Source organism: Geotrypetes seraphini, chromosome 8, assembly GCF_902459505.1.
Source record: "Geotrypetes seraphini chromosome 8, aGeoSer1.1, whole genome shotgun sequence".
Classification (NCBI taxonomy): Eukaryota; Metazoa; Chordata; class Amphibia; order Gymnophiona; family Dermophiidae; genus Geotrypetes; species Geotrypetes seraphini.
The window spans coordinates 35,363,405-35,382,006 of NC_047091.1; the positions used below are offsets into that span (position 1 = coordinate 35,363,405).

The following is an 18,602-nucleotide window of genomic DNA, read 5'->3' on the forward strand; positions in this document are numbered from 1 at the left end:
TGATCCGGAGATGGCAATTCTTATGTTCTTATGACAATAAATATAATACCAAGTCATATTCCTTGCTTGGTTGGAGTGGGGTGAGGAAGGTATGACAGTCAAAGCAGCCCCCTCCACGGGAGCTCCCAATATATCAGGGGTGTCAAATTCCCTCCTATGCATGAGATCTATTTGCATGCACTGCTTTACGGACTGGATTACGGACTTTGACACCCCTGTACTATATGAACAAACACCTTGACTGTGTCCAGAGAGCGGCAATAATTTTGCAAAAGTTGGTCCCCATGATGACAGTGACAGATCCTGGACCCGCCCCGGCTACGTCACAAACGCCCTCCTGGGCGGCTGAGCTCGCTTACGAATCCGACGGGGAAGCCCCGCCTCACAGGCCGTGGGAGCCAATGGGCGCCTCGGTGGGCGGGCTCTTTCGAATGTTGTGAAGGCGGCTTTAGAACGTTGCGCTGCTAGGATTTGGCGGGTGCAAAGGGGCGAAATGCAGAGCTCCGGATGATCTGTAGGGCGAGAAAGCCTTGCGGGCACGATCCAGAGTGCGGAGGTGGGCAGGATGCGGGGCAAGCCAAGCTACTGTTGATGGAGATCAGGCGAGGGGGAAATTGCAGGGATCGGGCAAAGATATTGACCGCAGGAGACATGATCGAAGGGGAAATGAGCGGCCAGAGTTTCCAAAGAGACCTAAATAGGCTGTCCAAGTGCTCTGCAGAGGAAAGGAGGCGGTCGAAGTAGCCAGGTCAATAAATATCTGGGCTGAAGATCTGGGGGTGTCAGAAGCAGAGCAGGGGATACTGCTGAGGCTAAGTCCTAAATGACCTCCAAGGGCTAGAAATGCTGATGTGAACCCCTGGGCAGTGCAAAGAGTTGCTGCACTGAGAACCCCAAAAGGCCGAGAAAGCGATGCACCGTTACCCCTCAAGGTAAGGAAGAAACCTCCCAGTATCAGAGAGGCAGCCTGCCCTGGAGGAGTGCAAAGTAAACAGCAGGTTTTGCAAGAGAGCTGCCTCTGGGGACCCTTCTCTGCTCTTTTAAGCCCTCCCACAGCTTTCACTTCTTGCACGAAATAGGCCACAGGACTCAAAGAACCTTTTTTTTTTTTTTAAATCAGAACTGAAAGAGCAGCAAGTACCTCCCGACGGCTGGAATGACAGGATAAAGGCATGGATGAAAGGAGCTCAGCTGTGTGACCTTTTCATGGCGGAGCCTGAAAGCCCAAGTAGACAATAATGAAAAAAAAGGGATCACAGTTACTCAATCTTTCACCATTTAATACACTCTTGCAAAGACCTAAAGATGCCACCTCTAAAATGAGGAAACAGGAGCTAACGGCTTTGGTGGAGGCGGACAAATCTGATTTTTTAACCCCTGCTGGAGGAAATAATAGCAGAAAGTGAGACCCCACCCCACTCCTAGGCATACAAATGGATGTTTGACATTTAAAGAGGGCATCTACCTCTTGGGTTTTGAAGCTGTGAGTGTGCCCAGTGTTATAGACTTTAACAATTGTGTCAGAATCCGGTCGACACACTTGCAGAGTTCTCCTGCTCTTCTGATTGTGCCAGATGTTGAGATAAACCTATGCAGGCCAGGAAGAAATTCATGTTGATAACGTTCTTTGCCTCATGGCTTTTCCTCTTCTACATTGGAGGAACTCAGCTGAGGCAGCTCGTCTTCTTGACCGGGGAGAAAGCTGAAGAGTTCAGACCTTGGCCCCAGTGGATGGACAGAGACCTTCTGGTCAGCTTTGCAACCCCTGATGAACTCGAGAGTGAGGGAGCCCATTACAGTCAATCCCCCAAAGCCCAGAGACAGTCAAGAGCGACTGTTTACAAAAGGAGCAAATGTCGCATGGAGACTTGCTTTGATTTTGCCAGGTGTGAAAGGCATGGCTTCAAAGTCTATGTCTACCCTCTGGAGAAAGAGGACTCTGTCTCTGAGACCTACCAAAAGATCCTAACTTCAATACAGGAGTCAAATTACTACACATCAAACCCAGAAGAGGCTTGTCTCTTTGTTTTAAACATTGACACTCTGGACCGGGATCGTCTTTCCTTCCAGTATATCCGTAACCTTAACGAGAAGATTCAAGGATTTCCTCTCTGGAATGACGGACGAAACCACGTGCTATTTAATTTGTACTCGGGCACTTGGCCCAATTATACCGAAGACTTGGGTTTCGACTTTGGACAGGCCATCCTTGCCAAGGCGAGCTTCTACACAGAGCATTTCAGGCCTGGGTTCGATATCTCCCTTCCTTTGTTTTCGAAGGATCACCCTCAGAAGGGTGGGGACAAGGGCTGGTTGAAGCAGAACACAGTGCCCCCCAGGAAAAAGTATTTGTTGGTGTTCAAAGGGAAGCGCTATTTGACCGGGATCGGGTCAGACACCAGGAACGCCTTGCACCATATCCACAATGGGAAGGATATCATCTCCCTGACCACATGCAAACACGGTAAAGACTGGGAGAAACACAAGGATTCCCGCTGCTCCAGGGATAATGACCAATACAAGAAGTAAGTCCTTTCAGGAGGAATCCTGCACCCTTGCCTGGCTCAAAAGCAGTAGTCCAGTGGTTAACTTGCTTCCCTCTGCTCAGGCTGTGTTCTGTATGGAGTTCAACAGCCCCCAAAGTTAGTTGCCTTTTTCAGTATTTCAGCAAACAGTCCCGGTAACAAACATAAGCAAAAAATAATTATTTAACATATCAAATTAGTAAACCATAAGAGCAGCAGTGAATTCCACTTACTTTTGGCAGTAGGGTGTGTCCCTTACTGGTATTTGTTGGCTCAAAGGGGAGAGCGTGTAGTCAAAATTGTGCTCCCTTCCTGACTTTACACTAGGGCAGGGTGTCAAAGTCCCTCCTCGAGGGCCACAATCTAGTCGGGTTTTCAGGATTTCCCCAATGAATATGCATGAGATCTATTTGCATGCACTGCTTTTAATGCATATTCATTGGGGAAATCCTGAAAACCCGACTGGATTACGGCTCTCGAGGACCGGAGTTCCCTTCCCCTGGGCTACACTAACAGCATCCCTTTCTTAAGAATTCTTAATTGCCAGGCAATGAGCCTTCTAGCCACTGAAATAATGAATATGTATGAGAGAGATTTGTATGTCTGCTGCTTTCTGATATGCAAATCTCTCTTGCATATTCATTAGGGAGATCCTGAAAACCCAATTGAGAGTCTGGGACCACTGTCTTAATGTACAGTATATACCAGGGATCTCAAAGTCCCTCCTTGAGGGCCGCAATCCGGTCGGGTTTTCAGGATTTCCCCAATGAATATGCATTGAAAGCAGTGCATGCACATAGATCTCATGCATATTCATTGGGGAAATCCTGAAAACCCGACTGGATTGCGGCCCTCGAGGAGGGACTTTGAGATCCCTGCTTTAGGCCGACGGTTTTTCACATTAAATGTAGGTACAAATTAACACAAAATTTTTTTTTTTACGAGTTAATATGATACCTTTAAATCCAGCTGCAATGAAGCAATGTGGATTTGATCCACTGAAGAAGTAACAAGGGCCGTGATGAAACCAAGGCGTGAAACGGTTGAGTAACCGTCGGCCTAAAGTTAAAGGGCAAATTCTGTAAGAAGTGCCCAACAATTAGGCGCCTCTATAGGCACCGTTCAGTGCGATTCAAGTAAAATTGTGCGCTGTTAAATGAATCGCGCCGAGCGGCACCTATTTTGGAGGCGCCCAAGAAATAGGCCAGTTCTAGGAACAGCTAAAAGTTAGGTGCCCGTGCGAGCACGTAAGCACGCTTAAGAGCAGCAGTTCTGTAACAAGGCGCCTAACACGAAGCCACGCCTTACGCATAGCGCCTATTTTTTTTGAAGGTCATCTAAATTTTTAGAGACGCCTTGTTACAGGATCGCTCTTTCTTGATAGGCGCCTAAATTTCAATAATTGAGCTTGTTATTCAATTTAGATAAACGCCTCAAAAATAGGGGCCTAATATTAGGCATTGGTTACAGAATTTGGGCCTAAGTGCTTCTTTCTTTTTCTTTTTTAATTTTCACATCATATTAAAAATTTAGCCAAAAAAGATTAATTGAAAAATATGAAGAGGACCAGTGATGAATACACCACGCCGAGAAGGACACGAAAGAAAATCGAGTAATGTCCCGGGTGTAAGACGTCCTTCATTACTTTGTACAAGTTTACTCTTCAAGCGTTTTTTTTTATCCTAGAAGGGATTTCACTAGTTAACTTACTGCCCCAACACATTCTCTAACCCAGTGGTCTCAAACCCAAACCCTTTGCTGGGCCACATTTTGGATTTGACGGTACTTACTTGGAGGGCCTCAGAAAAAAATAATTAATGTTTTATTAAAGAAATGACAATTTTGCATAAGGTAAAACTCGTTACAGTTTATAAATCTTTCTTTTTGGCTAAGTCTTAATAATAATATTGTCATTTATAGCTAAAGAGACATAGGATCAAGAAACTTTTATTTTACTTTTGTGATTATGATAAACATACCGAGGGCCTCAAAATAGTACCTGGCGGGCCGCGAGTTTGAGACCACTGCAATTGACAGTCCCTGCTCAGAAGATCTTACAATCTAATTTAGACAGGACATTACAGGGGTGGGGAGATTATGGTAGAGGAAATGATACAGTGGGTCTAGGTATCTGACAGCAGTGACAACATGTTTTAATCTTATCACGTAGCTCTGCTGTGGCTGACTTCTGGAATGCTTCTGCCAAGTTTGAGCTAGGACCTAAAAGCGAGAGGAAAAGTCTTTTTTGATGATTTTGTTTACACCCCAGCGCTTGCATGGATTTGGAGAGGTTGTAACCCTATGTAATGTTATATCGGGGAGTGTGTGGTGCAGTGGTTAGAACCACAGCCTCAGCACCCTGAGGTTGTGGGTTCAAATCCCACACTGCTCCTTGTGACTCTGGGCAAGTCACTTAATCCCCCATTGCCTCTGGTACATTAGAGAGATTGTGAGCCCACCGGGATAGACAAGGAAAAATGCTTGAGTACCTGAATAAATTCATATAAAATTATTCCAAGCTCCACTGGGAGAACAGTATAGAGATTTGAGTAAATAAATAATGTGAAGAGTTTCAGCCTATAATAACCAGAGCTGGTACCGTGACATCATAATGCCTCATTCCACCAATAAGAGCCAACCTCATCAGTGATGTCACAATGACTTGATTGTCCTGTACTTGGCTCACTTCTGCTACATTTTGATTTCTAGAGTGGTGCAGTGGTTAAAGCTACAGCCTCAGCACCCTGAGGTTGTGGGTTCAAACCCACGCTGCTCCTTGTAACAATGGGCATGTCACTTAATCCCCCCATTGCCCCAGATACATCAGATAGATTGTGAGAGGGAAAAATGCTTGAGTACCTGAATAAATTCATATAAAACTATTCCAAGCTCCACTGGGATAACAGTACATAAATTTGAGTAAATAAATAATGTGAAGAGTTTCAGCCTCTGATAACCAGAGCTGGTACTGTGACATCATAATGCCTCATTCCACCAATAAGAGCTAACCTCATCAGTGATGTCACAATGGCTTGATTGTCCTGTACTTGGCTCACTTCTGCTGCATTTTCAAGTTTCAAGTTCAAGTTTATTAACTTTTAATATACCGACCATCAACAGGTATCTGGCCGGTTAACAATAAAATATTTAAAAAGAAGGAAAAATAATAGATATTTAAAAATGATGAAAGTGAACATCAAAGACATTAACTGGACAGACTTGAAAGTGAGGGGAAAAAGGGAAAGGAGGGGAAAAGAAACATATTTTGAGAAGAGAAGGAGAAAGTGGGAGTAGGGTAAAACATATTGGGTGGGGTCGCTTTTTTAAAGCGGTTGGTTGAGTAAAAGAGGAACAGAAAAGAGAAGGAGAGAGAAAAGAAGAACTCTAAACACAAGATTTTGATATCTAGAGTGGTGCAGTGGTTAAAGCTACAGCCTCAGCACCCTGAGGTTGTGGGTTCAAACCCATGCTGCTCCTTATGACCTTGGGCAAGTCACTTAATCCCCCCATTGCCCCAGGTACATTAGATAGATTGTGAGAGGGAAAAATGCTTGAGTACCTGAATGTAAACCAGTAGTATATAAATACTTAAATAAATAAATATTGTAACACTGTGAATGTTAAACTGTAACCCGTTTGGAGAGGACTGGCTATAAAACTAACTAAAATTACTAAAAATATATTTTAATAGGGGGGAAGGGAGTGTTAAAAAATGATCATCCCCTAAGTATGCCACTGTCTGGATCGCTTGTTTTATTAATGTCCCAGAAACATGATCCCTGCCTTGAGATTATCATATTGAGATGGAGATGCTAGCACAGGCCTGATTGGTCAGCGGGAGCCCACAGCGGCCTTCGATGTTTGTGCCAACTGGCCTGTGCCAACTGGCACTGCTGTTCCTGTTAGAGCTCCAGCTCTCTCCCCTTCTGCAGCTGTTACATCTTCCCCCCCCCAGGACAGGCTGTGGTCTAATATCCTTACAGCAGTCCGTGGCGTACAAACCTCATCGCCATACGCCTCATCCTCAGGAGCCTCCCTCAAAGTCACCTCTTCTACCAAATCTATGAAGTCCTCAACTAGAGGCATAAATCAGGCCGAACACTGGGACTCACCGCGGCTTTATCAGTGAAAAATGATCCATTTATTACAGATGGAGGGCCAGCAGGGCAGTGCGCTCTGTGTACAGGGTTGACAGAGAAGGATGTGTTTTGCAGAGGGAATACTTTGGAGTCCAGTAGCTCACACAACTGCCCCTTGTTGTTGTAATGAAAAATGTGCTTTTCACTCCTTCTCCATTTGGAACGCATATTGAGCGTGTCAGGGGATCGGTTTGCAGGGACTGACCGAGTGGATGGCTCAGTTGCATACCTAACTTAGACCTCTGCAGTGGTGATTTACTGCTGGGCGTCAAATTAAAACCTTTGGCAACTGTCCTGGAATCTTTCGGAACCTGCCACTGCCTACGACTGCCAGACTGGAGGGTGGAAACCTGCTCTGGTTCTGACCTGGACGGGTTTAAAAAAAAAAAAAAAATTAGAAAATTGCCACTGGCTGTTTGATTTCAGTAGCCAGGCAGATCATTGAGGCCAAATTCTATAAAGATGCGCCAACATGAATGCCAGCAGGGAGATGGGATGGGGGGGGGCATATTTATTTAACTCATTTTGTATCCCGTTGTCTCCCAAAGAGCTCAGAATGGGTTACAGATTAAACATACATAATTTTGGTACAAGTTTATGAATCAAGTTTTGATCCTAACCTGACACATACTAAGGGGCTCATAATCGAAACTTAAATATGTCTAAAAACCCGCCCAAGTTGGCACTTGGATGATCAAAAAGACAGGTTGTCCAAGCGCCGATAATCGAATCAGGTTTTAGACGTATCTAGAGGCATCTTAGGCGTTTTGACTGCCGCTGTGCGTCCAGAGTGAAAAGGGAAGTTTTTCGAGGAGTGCTTAGGGCTGGAGGTGGGTGGGATGTGGGCCAACCAAACTTAGTCATCCTGCAGCGATAATTTAAAGTTTGACGAGACTGCGTAGACGAAACATATACGTTGTGACATAAGAGATCTAACACCAGGTCTAAGTGCCCAGAAGGTATCCAAAGTGACCAGATAACCACTGCAGGGACAAAGTGCAGATCCCTACACTCTCCCCCAGTGATCACTGACCTCCCCCCCCACCACCATAAAAATCAGAATAAGAACATACATATCTGCCTCCAGAACATCAGCATCTGGTTTAGGAAAGCCTAGCTGCACAGAGGTGGCTTAAGTAGTCTGGGGGGGTGGGCTAGTGAACTATAGAGAGGAGGACCCAGGCCCATAAGCCGGGGTTTGGGGGCGCATGCAGCATGCGGGATCAGGGAAGGAGTGGGGGGGAGGTGCGCCGCAGGCAGGATCAGGCAAGGAGTGGGGGGGTGGAGACAAGGGTGAGGGAGATGTGCCTCTCACCCTCACTATGCCACTGCCTCTGGGACTCTTTAAAAATCTGCATCATGTTAGCCACCCTCCAGTCTTCTGGTACTATGCTGGATTTGAAAGAAAAATGACAAATTACTAACAATATCTCTGCAAGTTCATTTTTCAATTCTGTCAGCACTCTGGGTTGTAAACCATCTGGTCCAGATGATTTGCTACTGTTCAATCTGTTCAATTTGTCAAACTAACCCATTACATCATCCACTGTTATGGAGATTTATATGAGTTTCTTTGATTCATCAGAATTGAATACCATTTCTGGCACCAGTAGCTCCCCCACATCTTCCTCGGTGAAGACTAAAACAAAGAATTCATTTAATCTCTCCGCTATGGCCTCGTCTTGCTTGAGAGCCCCTTTCATCCCTCAGTCATCTAGCGGTCCAACCAATTCTCTTCCCAGCTTCTTGCTTTTAATTTACCTAAAAAAAAAAGATTTTACTGTGTTTTTGCTTCTGGCGCAATCTTCAATTTTCAATTGAAAGAGACTCACCTCTTGTGTATTTATTCCACAGAGGTATTTAAATGTCTCTATTTTATCTCCAATCTTTCACTTTTCTTCAAAATTATATATATTGATATCTTTAAGTCTGTCCCCATATGCTTTATAATAGGGGTCACAAAGTCCCTCCTTGAGGGCCACAATCCAGTCGGGTTTTCAGGATTTCCCCAATGAATATGTATGAGATCTATGTGCGTGCACTGTTTTCAGTGCATATTCATTGGGGAAATCCTGAAAACCCGACTGGATTGCGGCCCTCAAGGAGGGACTTTGAGATCCCTGCTTTATAACAAAGACCACTATCCGTTTTAGTAGCCGCACCATCAGATTTTGGCGTCATCTGCAAAGAGGCAAAATTTCCCAGACAACCCTTCACCAATTTCACTTGCAAAAAATGTTAAAAAGAACAGGCCCATGAACTGAACCTTGCGGCACACGACTGGTCCTCTGAGTGAGCTCCATTTACCACAACCCTCTTTCACCTTCTGCTCAACCGGTTTCTAACCCAGTCAGTCACTTTAGGGCTATACTGAGGACATTCAGTTTATATATTAGATGCCTGTGTGGAATGGTACACCGACAAATCCGCACACGACAATTGCGCTCCGATAATTGTGTGCATGGACAAGTGCACGCACTACAATTGTGCCCCGTGACTGAATCGGCCATAAGTGGATATGGTCCTGATTTGCTCAGACTCCTCAGGCCACGTCCCTTGGGGCCACTTGCTTGCTTCAACAAAACAGGTAACTCTACCAACCTCTGGCCTAAGGGTAGAAATCAGAATCATTATTCCACGAGTTCTCCTTTAGCTGCAATTTTCCCCTTCCTAACAGCTGTTCTGACTTTCACATCCACCTAACAAGAAGAATTTTTTGCTCAATGTGGAACTGCTCCTGGCCGCTCAATGCTCCCAGGAATTAATTAAGGAGGAAAATGAAGATTTTTCTCTTTTCTTTTGGTGACAAGACTGTGAGACCAGGAGAACTTTATGCTAGGGATAATTTAAAAAGACAACTTGCCTTATGATCTAAAACGTGTTTCTTATGTGCTAATTGCTGACTTGAGAATTGGAATAAATTGTCTTAACGGTTTTAGTTATGCAGCCACCTGCCAGGTTCTACCTCCCACTGAATCCTCTGCTTTTCTCTTGCATCCATCAGATGTAGAATATATTCAACGTGAATTAAATGTCGGATCCTTACAGTCAGGGATCCACAAAGGAAGCAAACAGGAGTAGAGAAGGAGAGAAGACTGTTTATAAGGGGTGGGGGCTGAGAATTATCAAAGAGAGCAGAGCAACAAGAGACAGGAAGAGAACCAAAGAATGAAAGGAGAAAGGGAAGAGGCCCAGGGAGGAAGGAGGATACGGAGGAAGCGTTAGAGGGAGGGAGACAGAGAATGAGAGAAGAAGAGGAGAAAAGAGAACGCCAAGAAAAGTATTTGGGCCCAACAGTACCGCAACAAAGGCTGTGTAAGCGGTGCAGGCACATAATGTGAAAATATGGAGTGGGTGTGAAAATTGCCCCCAGCTCACCATCTTCTCTCAGTGGTGGTGAAGTGCGCAGGGCAGGGGGCAGCACTGGCTGAGCCGCACAGGGCACCATTGTAGCTCCCTATGGTCCTGAGTTCACTAGAAAGATTTTGCCTTACGTTATCTTTCTTCTTGACCTTTCCCTCCGCTAGTTTTGCAGTAAAATCCTTGCGCTTGTCTGACCTCAGCATTCCTGCAATGCCAGCGTTGCATGTGTACTTGTAACCTTAAACCTTCTTAAAAACTAAGCAAGGACCTTATTCACAGCTCTGGCTCTCTCGGGACCCACCGAACACATGCCTTTCTGTGCCCTGATGAAAGAGAGCTTTTCAGAAGCGTTCCCTGACTTCATTCCAAAAGCCAGGAATACCAGAGCGAGGGCCAGGACCCCTGATGCCAGCCACATACGGCCTTTCCCCCACCCCTATTCCTTCCATCATATTCCAGATTTCAATGAGGCTGTTGAATCAGTTTAAGCGCTAGGCATGTTTCCAGTATTTGGAGGCACTTAAGGTTCTGAAGTATCATTTGTGACTGTTTAAACACAACACCTAGTGTCTCGCATCTTGTGAATTGCTGTTTCTTTTGCAGAGGACACAGGAAACTTGTGGCGTAGGGTGTGCTGGTGAAACTGGCAGAGGCAGGACACACAGAATGGACATATCTCATGGCTCAGTGTTTCCTGATGAGCAGGGCCGCCGAGAGAAAATCCGGGCCCCGGTACAAAGATTTTTGAGATGACATGTTAAGGCCAGTACCTGAAATGAAATATAGAACATAGAAATTTGTCGTATTGTTGTCGAGAATTTTGTTAGTGGTTCTAAAGTTAGGACAATACTGCGATTGTCTTTCCACTAACCGTCCAGCCGTTTATAGTCTCGAATCTGTCGATAACGTAGACAAAAAGGCACACAATGTCAGTGGGTCCTTTATGCTACAATTACGGCATTTACAGTGAACTTTACCTGTGGAATTATTTCTTCCTTCGCTGTCCTGTAAAGTCTTCTTTGTGGTCCACGATGAATCAGCGTGGCTCGTGTCCCGTTTTCTTCTTCCTCCCGGGATTCGGTGGGAAAGCAAGGAGGAGTAATCCGAGCAATAGGTTTGAAGCTAGGAATGAACACGTGAGAACACTCGTTGATAGTCAACTTTCCCAAGTTTTTGTTCGCTGAATTTTGAATGCACCGTATTATGTCACTGAAAAGTATTTTATCGTTGTCATGGCCTTCTATAGCTTTGTGCTCGCGCAACGTTTCGCAATCTTGTGCGTGAAATTTCTCGCGCCATTCTTTGTCTTGGTTTGTAAGGACATTTCCTTCTCGAGACAACAACAGGTTTCGGTTTTCGTGATGATTCTTGGGCTTTATTGGGACCCCTTGAGCTTCAGAGGCCCTGGAGCGATGTACTGGCTGCACCTCCCTCTCCTCAGGCCTGCTGGTGACAGAAAGCGGAGTACAAATTAAATTCAGGCCATTTAGAAAACACTTTTATAACAGGGTGCTTAGGCAGGTATATGTACCACCCTCAGCTCAGCCCCTAGGAATGTGTGCTTGTATGTCACATGAAAACAGGTGCTATATTGTCTCAGTTCCTACTTTGATGTGTTTATATACTGGAACAGACCAAAGGTCCATCAAGCCCAATATCCTGTTTCCCCTAGTGGCCAACCCAGGTAACAAATATCTGGCAAGATTCCAAGGAGAAAAACTGATTTTATGCTGCTTATCCTAGGAATTGGCAGTGGATTTCCCCAAGTCCATTTTAATAATAGCTTATGCATTTCTCTTTTAGATAATTATCCAGACTTTTTTTTAACCCTGCTAAGCTATCTGCTTTCACCACATTCTCTGGACACTTAGGCATATGAAATGTTGCTCATGATGTATGACTATGTTATACAGACAGATGACAAAATTCTATATATCATTCAAACATAGTTTCAAGCTGGTGAATTGTTCGGTTGAAAGAAAATTCTATATATATGGCATCTAACATTAGGCACAACTTCTGCGCCAAGTTTATGGTGTAGGAAAGTGTTCTGATGAATGCAAGGCACTGAAACAGAGCAGAAATGGCAGATCTATGTGAAAAGACATTTACACGCAATAGGACGTGTTTCCATGAGGATCTGTAAAGGGGGTGTGGCAACAGGATGGACATGGATGGGCCAGAGGGTGGGCCGTTAAGATGCATGCATTGTTATAGAATAGTGTGAATCCACACCCAATATGCATGCTGGAAGCCCTCCAAATGTGGCTTTATGGGAAAGGGGGTGGGGCTGGAGACAGAACAGGGTGGGTTGGAGGCAGAACAAGGTGGGGCTGGGGTGGAATGGCCATTGGTGGAATGAGTCATTATGACATCACAATCTCAGCTCTGGAATGTTGCTACTCTTTGGGTTTCTGCTAGATACTTGAGACCTGGGTTGGCCACTGTTGGAATCAGTTTACTGGGCTTGATGGACCTTCAGTCTGTCCCAGTGTGGCAATTCTTATGTTCTTATGTGAGCCATTGTGACATCACTGATGAGTTTGGCTCTTAGCCATTGGTGGAATGAGCCATTATGACATCACAATATGAGCTCTGGAATATTGCTACTCTTTGGGTTTCTGCTAGATACTTGGGACCTGGGTTGTCCACTGTTGGAATCAGTTTACTGGGCTTGATGGACCTTCGGTCTGTCCCAGTATGTTCTAATGTGAGCTGAGCTAAGATTCCGGAAGTGACAACAGACGCTTTAATGTGCGTGTGAATCCACAGTAATTTGGAGATTCTAAAAACTTGAGGATTCTAAAAACTAGAAAAGATCTAAAACCTTGAAGATTCTGGATATGATATTCAATAGAATACAACAAACAGTGTTAAGTCCAACAAGACTGTTCCTGAAGAAGCTCAGATATAGAGACATGATTGGGCAGTAAAACCTCGCTTTAAGTTAAGTACAATCATAATAATTACAATGTGAGGGGATTATTATGATGATTTTAGTAAAATATTGATTAAAAGAAGGTGAAATAAAAAAAAAAAAAAAAATTAAAAAGATCTTGATAAGAATAAAGAGTGTAAAGGACCGAGACTTGTTCTAGTGGTAGTGCAACAGTGAGCGCTTGAGATCCATTATTAATCTCTTTTATTCAACTTCATGTAAGAAGTGTGGCTTAAGCAGCAATCCATCCGTATTTTTGGTGATAAAGTGTGGAGCACTATTATTTGAAGGAGTGATTTATAGGACAATCAAGCCAATGTGACATCACTGATGAGTTTGGCTCTTAGCCATTGGTGGAATGAGCCATTATGACATCACCATATGAGCTCTGGAATGTTGCTACTCTTTGGGTTTCTGCTAGGTATTTGGGACCTGGGTTGGCCACTGTTGGAATCAGTTTGCTGGGCTTGATGGACCTTTGGTCCGTCCCAGTATGACAATTCTTATGTTCTTATTTCTCAGCAACTGCGGAGTTCACACGCTGTGATTAGACTCCGAATTGTGCCTTTTTATGTTGGTGTTCCAAGTTGTGATACATTTTACTCTCCGAGCAAGAACATTTTACTTTGCTCTTCAGCGTGGCTGTTACTAGCATTGCACAAGAAACCTTAATGTTTTTATGAAACATAGAAAAAAAGTTTTAAAAAAAGAATTTATGTGCACTTGCAAACTGATCCTGTAACAATTTCAGCAAATATTGTATTATTGCACATTTTGTGTTTCCGTAATGAGGTTTTTTGACTCCTTTGAAGTGTCTTCACGAAGAAACTTTGGTTTGTGACACAGGGGTAGCATTTGAGGTCTTTTTTCTCATTACTAGAATAAAATATCATTCACTTTACAGTTACTCTGCAATATTCATTGTGTGGAGGAAGGCGTGGCCTAGTGGTTGCAGCTACAGCCTCAGCACCCTGAGGTCCTCTCCATGTATAGGACTCTTTGTATGGATTAGGGCAGTGTCTTGCAAACTTTTTCAAGCCGGGGGCACACTAAACCTAGTGTCCCCGGCTCGAGACACCCTTCCGGGTGCGCAGGCGTCGGCGTGATGATGGCATACGCAAAGGCCCTTCAAACGGGCCTTGCGACAAGAGAAAGACCCGCGCTGGAGAGAAGGGCCGGCAGAGAGAAGAGGTACCGGTGTCGGGAGATTGCTTACAGGACGTGCCTCTCTTCACGAGAGGCACGTCCTGTAGAGTCATCCGGTGCCGGCTTCTCTCCTCTTCCCCAGTGTACCGCGGCACACGTAAAATCTCAGGAGGCACACTGTTTGCGATACACTAGATTAGGGTTACTATAAGGCCCCCAAAAAAGGAGACATCTGGGTTTTACTAGTACGAATGCCAAGAACATGCAAGCAAGTAGATAACCGAGCCTCGTGGGGGCTCAAAGTGTTCTCTGTACAAGCTACCCTAGGGCCCAGATCTGTGGGTGCTGGCGTGAAGCAGCCAGGATTTCTGAAAGGATGCCATAGTTAAAAGTTCACAACATAAACCTGTGGTCCAGCCAGGAAATCTTTTCTGATTGTGCAGATTTGCTGGATTAATTATTTCGGTTTTGCCCCTCATTTCCAGCGATAAAGCCTCCCAGACAGATCATCCAAACATTGTTCAAATACCTTCCCTCACCATTGGAAGTAGGTTGTTTAATGAATTTTCCCCCATTTTGGGAGCTTACAGTATCTTATTTTTCAGGGTACATCCTGCTAGGATTTGGTGCTGACTTTGTTGTGTTTTATTTATTTATTTTTTTTGCTTACATGTATTGGTGCTACTCTAAGACCCTTGGCCTTCAGGACATCTTCCCTGTTTATCTCAAGGATGTTCACTGCTGAAGGAGCAGGATTACCAGATATTATGTATGTAAAATCCAGACTCATAGACCCGCCCTCCAGGCCCACCCAGGTCCACCCACCCCTGCCCCGCCCCGGCCTCATCTCTAGCCCCGCCCCCCTCAGCCTGCTCTGCTCGGTCCGACGCGATTTGCTTTTCAAAACCCGGACATAGGGCCAGGTTTTGAAAAGCCTTCTAGACGCCCGCACACGTCTGGTAACCCTATGAGGGACATAAGAATAGCCTTACTGGGTCAGACCAATGGTCCATCAAGCCCAGTAGCCCGTTCTCATGGTGGCCAATCCAAGTCCGAAGTACCTGGCCAAAACCCAAGAAATAGCAACATTCCATACAGAATCTCAAAGAATAGCAATATTCCGGAATCCCAGAGAGTAACAAGATTCTAGAACCCCAAAGAGTAGCAACATTCCATGCAGAATCTCAAAGAATAGCAAGATTCCAGAATCCCAGAGAGTAACAGGATTCTAGAATCCCAAAGAGTAGCAACATTCCATACAGAATCTCAAAGAATAGCAATATTCCAGAATCCCAGAGAGTAACAAGATTCTAGAATCCCAAAGAGTAGCAACATTCCATGCTACCGATCTGGGGCAAGCAGTGGCTTTCCCTTGTCTTTCTCAATAACAGACTTTTCCTCCAGGAACTCACACATGTGCAACTTTAGAACACTATAAATTATGCGCATATCTCTGGCATTTAGGTGTGAGCACTTATACCAGCTCTATGCTTGCACCTAACAGCGTTCGTGTGCATTTATCCAGTTCCACTAGGTTTTTTTTTTGGTTTTTTTTTGTGAAGGAAAGTAGGTGCATACAAGAGGCAGATTGCTATAGAGTTGCACTCAAAGTGCAGCCCCTTCTAGCCCCCCATCCAAGCATTAACTATATTCCAAAAAGAAAACAGTATATTTAATGAAAGGATTACACAGTCAGGAGGGATGGAAGGTGCCGCCCTCAGATCGCGGCAGACGTGTGTTTGTTCTGGCTGCTGTAAAAGCCACAAGTTTATTTTGGTAACATGCAAGAACCACAGTAAGGAGCACTGATGGTCTCACACGACTGCCTCAGGAGAAGATGCCCGGGGAAATCTAGACGTCTGGTAACCCTAGGCATGTTAGAACATAATAATAATAGTAATTTTATTCTTATATACTGCCAAAGCCATATATAAGGCTTCGAGGCGGTTTACAACAAAGAAGAGCTGGACAATCAGCGAATATAGATACAATGTAAAGTCATCAAAATACAGGTGAGCAGGATACAAAGGTAAGGCATAAGAGATCTTGGGAGACAATTCGGTTAGCTTTGTAGAGATTAGGCTTAAGAGGGCTTAGGTTACAAATCGGTTAAACAAGTTTGTTTTTACTAATTTGCTGAAGCTTAGATAGGATGAGGAGTGCGTGATAATGTTACCCAGCCAGTCGTTCAGTTGACCTGCTTGGAAAGCAAGTGTTCTGTTCAGCTATCTTTTGTAACGACAGGCCTACTGAGGAGTTGCGTAGTGAGGGGGATGGGGAGGGGACGGGGGAGAGCAGACCGCCACGGGCGCCGTCTTGTTGCAGGTGCCGGCACTTCTCCTCGCTGCCTCCCGCTCCTTCCCTGCTGCGCCTTCACCCCCCCCCCCCACCGTACCTCTAGCTCTTCACTGGCGCGACCAGCAGCTCCAACCCGCTGCTCACACCAGCCTCGGTGCTCCTCTCTGACATTATTTCCGGGTCCCGTGACTAGAAAGTGACGTCAGAGAGAGAGCCGTTGTCGGCGCAGGCAGCAAGTTGGGGACGCTGCTCAAACTGGGGAAGCTAAACAGTTACGGGGGAAGGGGCACGCATACGGCGGGGTGGGGGGGAAGGAGGGAGCAGAGAAGGCAAGGCAGGCGCTACCGCCTCAGGCACTTCCTACCCTCGCTACGTCGGTGATACTGAGACCAAGGGTCCATTAAGCCCAGTCTCAATCCAGATCATCATTATCTGCAGGAGTCTAAGGAGCAGAGCCATTTTCACGGTGTTCAACTCAGAAAACAGAAAAAGGCGACGCACGGCAAACGCATTTTCATCCGGTGGCTTTGGCTGATTTCGTGTGTTGCCACAACAGCCTGATCTTGTGGGTTTTTTTTTTTTAACACACACAAGATGACAGACGTGATGCAGTGTTTTGCACTGTGACCAAGACTCCCGAGGCAGACCCTACGGGCGAAACACGTACGTGTCGAGTCTTCATAACAATAAAGAATTTGAGCAATATTGCTCGCCTTTTTCTGTTTTCTTTGTATGTCTAATCCCCCAAAAATATGGAAATCTACTTGTTTGGGTGTGCTCAACTCAGAAAAACAAGCGCACAAACGTCTCACTGCATATATTCTCCCAGGTTCCTCTCGAGTATTCGGGAGCCAAGGTCAAAGTTTCTCAAAGAAAATGACCATTAACGTTTTGTTTCAGGTTCGATTATCAGGAGCTGCTCAGGAACTCCACATTTTGCCTCATCCCTCGAGGGCGGCGCTTGGGCTCCTTCCGCTTCCTAGAAGCCCTGCAGGTAACACGATGGGGAACTTTCACCCAAGGCAGGTCTCTCGTCTCTGGTATCCTTCAGTAAGGGGCTGGGCTCGAACGTGTTGCCCCTAGGCCGTGCCAGACTCAGGCGATCTGCTGTTCATTTCTGTCCCGGTGCCTCTCATTCAGATATAGTCTGAAACAGGAAAGGAATAACAGGTGTCCCAGAAGTTTCTGCTCACGTGAACCTGGCCTGAACATCTCCACCCAGAGCTGGACCCAGTTCCAAACCTGGTGATAACTGGCATAGTAACATAGTAGATGACGGCAGATAAAGACCTGAATGGTCCATCCAGTCTGCCCAACCTGATTCAATTTAAATTTTTTCTTCTTAGCTATTTCTGGACAAGAATCCAAAGCTTTACCTGGTACTGTGCCTGGGTTCCAACTGCCAAAATCTCTGTTAAGACCTACTCCAGCCCATCTACACCCTCCCAGCCACTGAAGCCCTCCCCAGCCCATCCTCCCACCAAACGGCCATATACAGACACAGACCATGCAAGTCTGCCCAGTACTGGCCTTAGTTCAATATTTAATATTATTTTCTGATTCTAGATCCTCTGTGTTCATCCCACGCTTCTTTGAACCCAGTCACAGTTTTACTCTCCACCACCTCTCTCGGGAGCGCATTCCAGGCATCCACCACCCTCTCCGTAAAGTAGAATTTCCTAACATTGCCTTTGACTCTACCACCCATGAAACCCATTCCCCAGAAGGATTTTTGTTTTATTAAGAAATGATTATGATTCCTGAATCTCAACATGCCCTAAGATCTGATTGGAAATCCTTTGATTCGTTAAACGTTCGTTACTGGTGGCAATCAGTCCTAGTACAACATAGGCGTGAATTACGGTACTAATTTCCAGGTCCTTGCCTCTAGGTAATAAAGCTACCACAAACTGGGCCATATTTGAGACCTGTTTGAATTCTTTATAATGACAAAATTTCTCTTAACTGTGTTTAATCTGTATAACGTTACAATTCTTCCTCTTTCTTTAGCTTCAGAGACATTTTCTTTCTCTTCTTTACGCATTAATTCTTTATTTCCTTCAATTTTTAATTCCCTCCCCCTTACTTTGTTCCTCCTTCACTATTCATATATAATGTTTGTATTGAAAGGCGTGGAGAGTCTATCTCTTATATTATTCTTTTTGCATTTTGTGTTCCTCTGTCCTCAATGTT

General features: G+C 45.0%; 1 protein-coding gene across 1 annotated transcript in view; it reads left to right on the top strand.

Moving 5' to 3' along the window:
• The first annotated feature begins 448 nt into the window (after positions 1-448).
• EXTL1 (exostosin like glycosyltransferase 1) overlaps positions 449-18,602 on the top strand; it is a 32,014-nt gene continuing 13,860 nt past the window's right edge. Inside the window, exons 1-2 of the mRNA XM_033956788.1 lie at positions 449-2,525; positions 17,310-17,403. Of these exons, the coding sequence (XP_033812679.1) occupies positions 1,591-2,525; positions 17,310-17,403 (1,029 nt within the window). The 5' untranslated portion in view covers positions 449-1,590. The remainder of the gene's footprint in view (positions 2,526-17,309; positions 17,404-18,602) is intronic.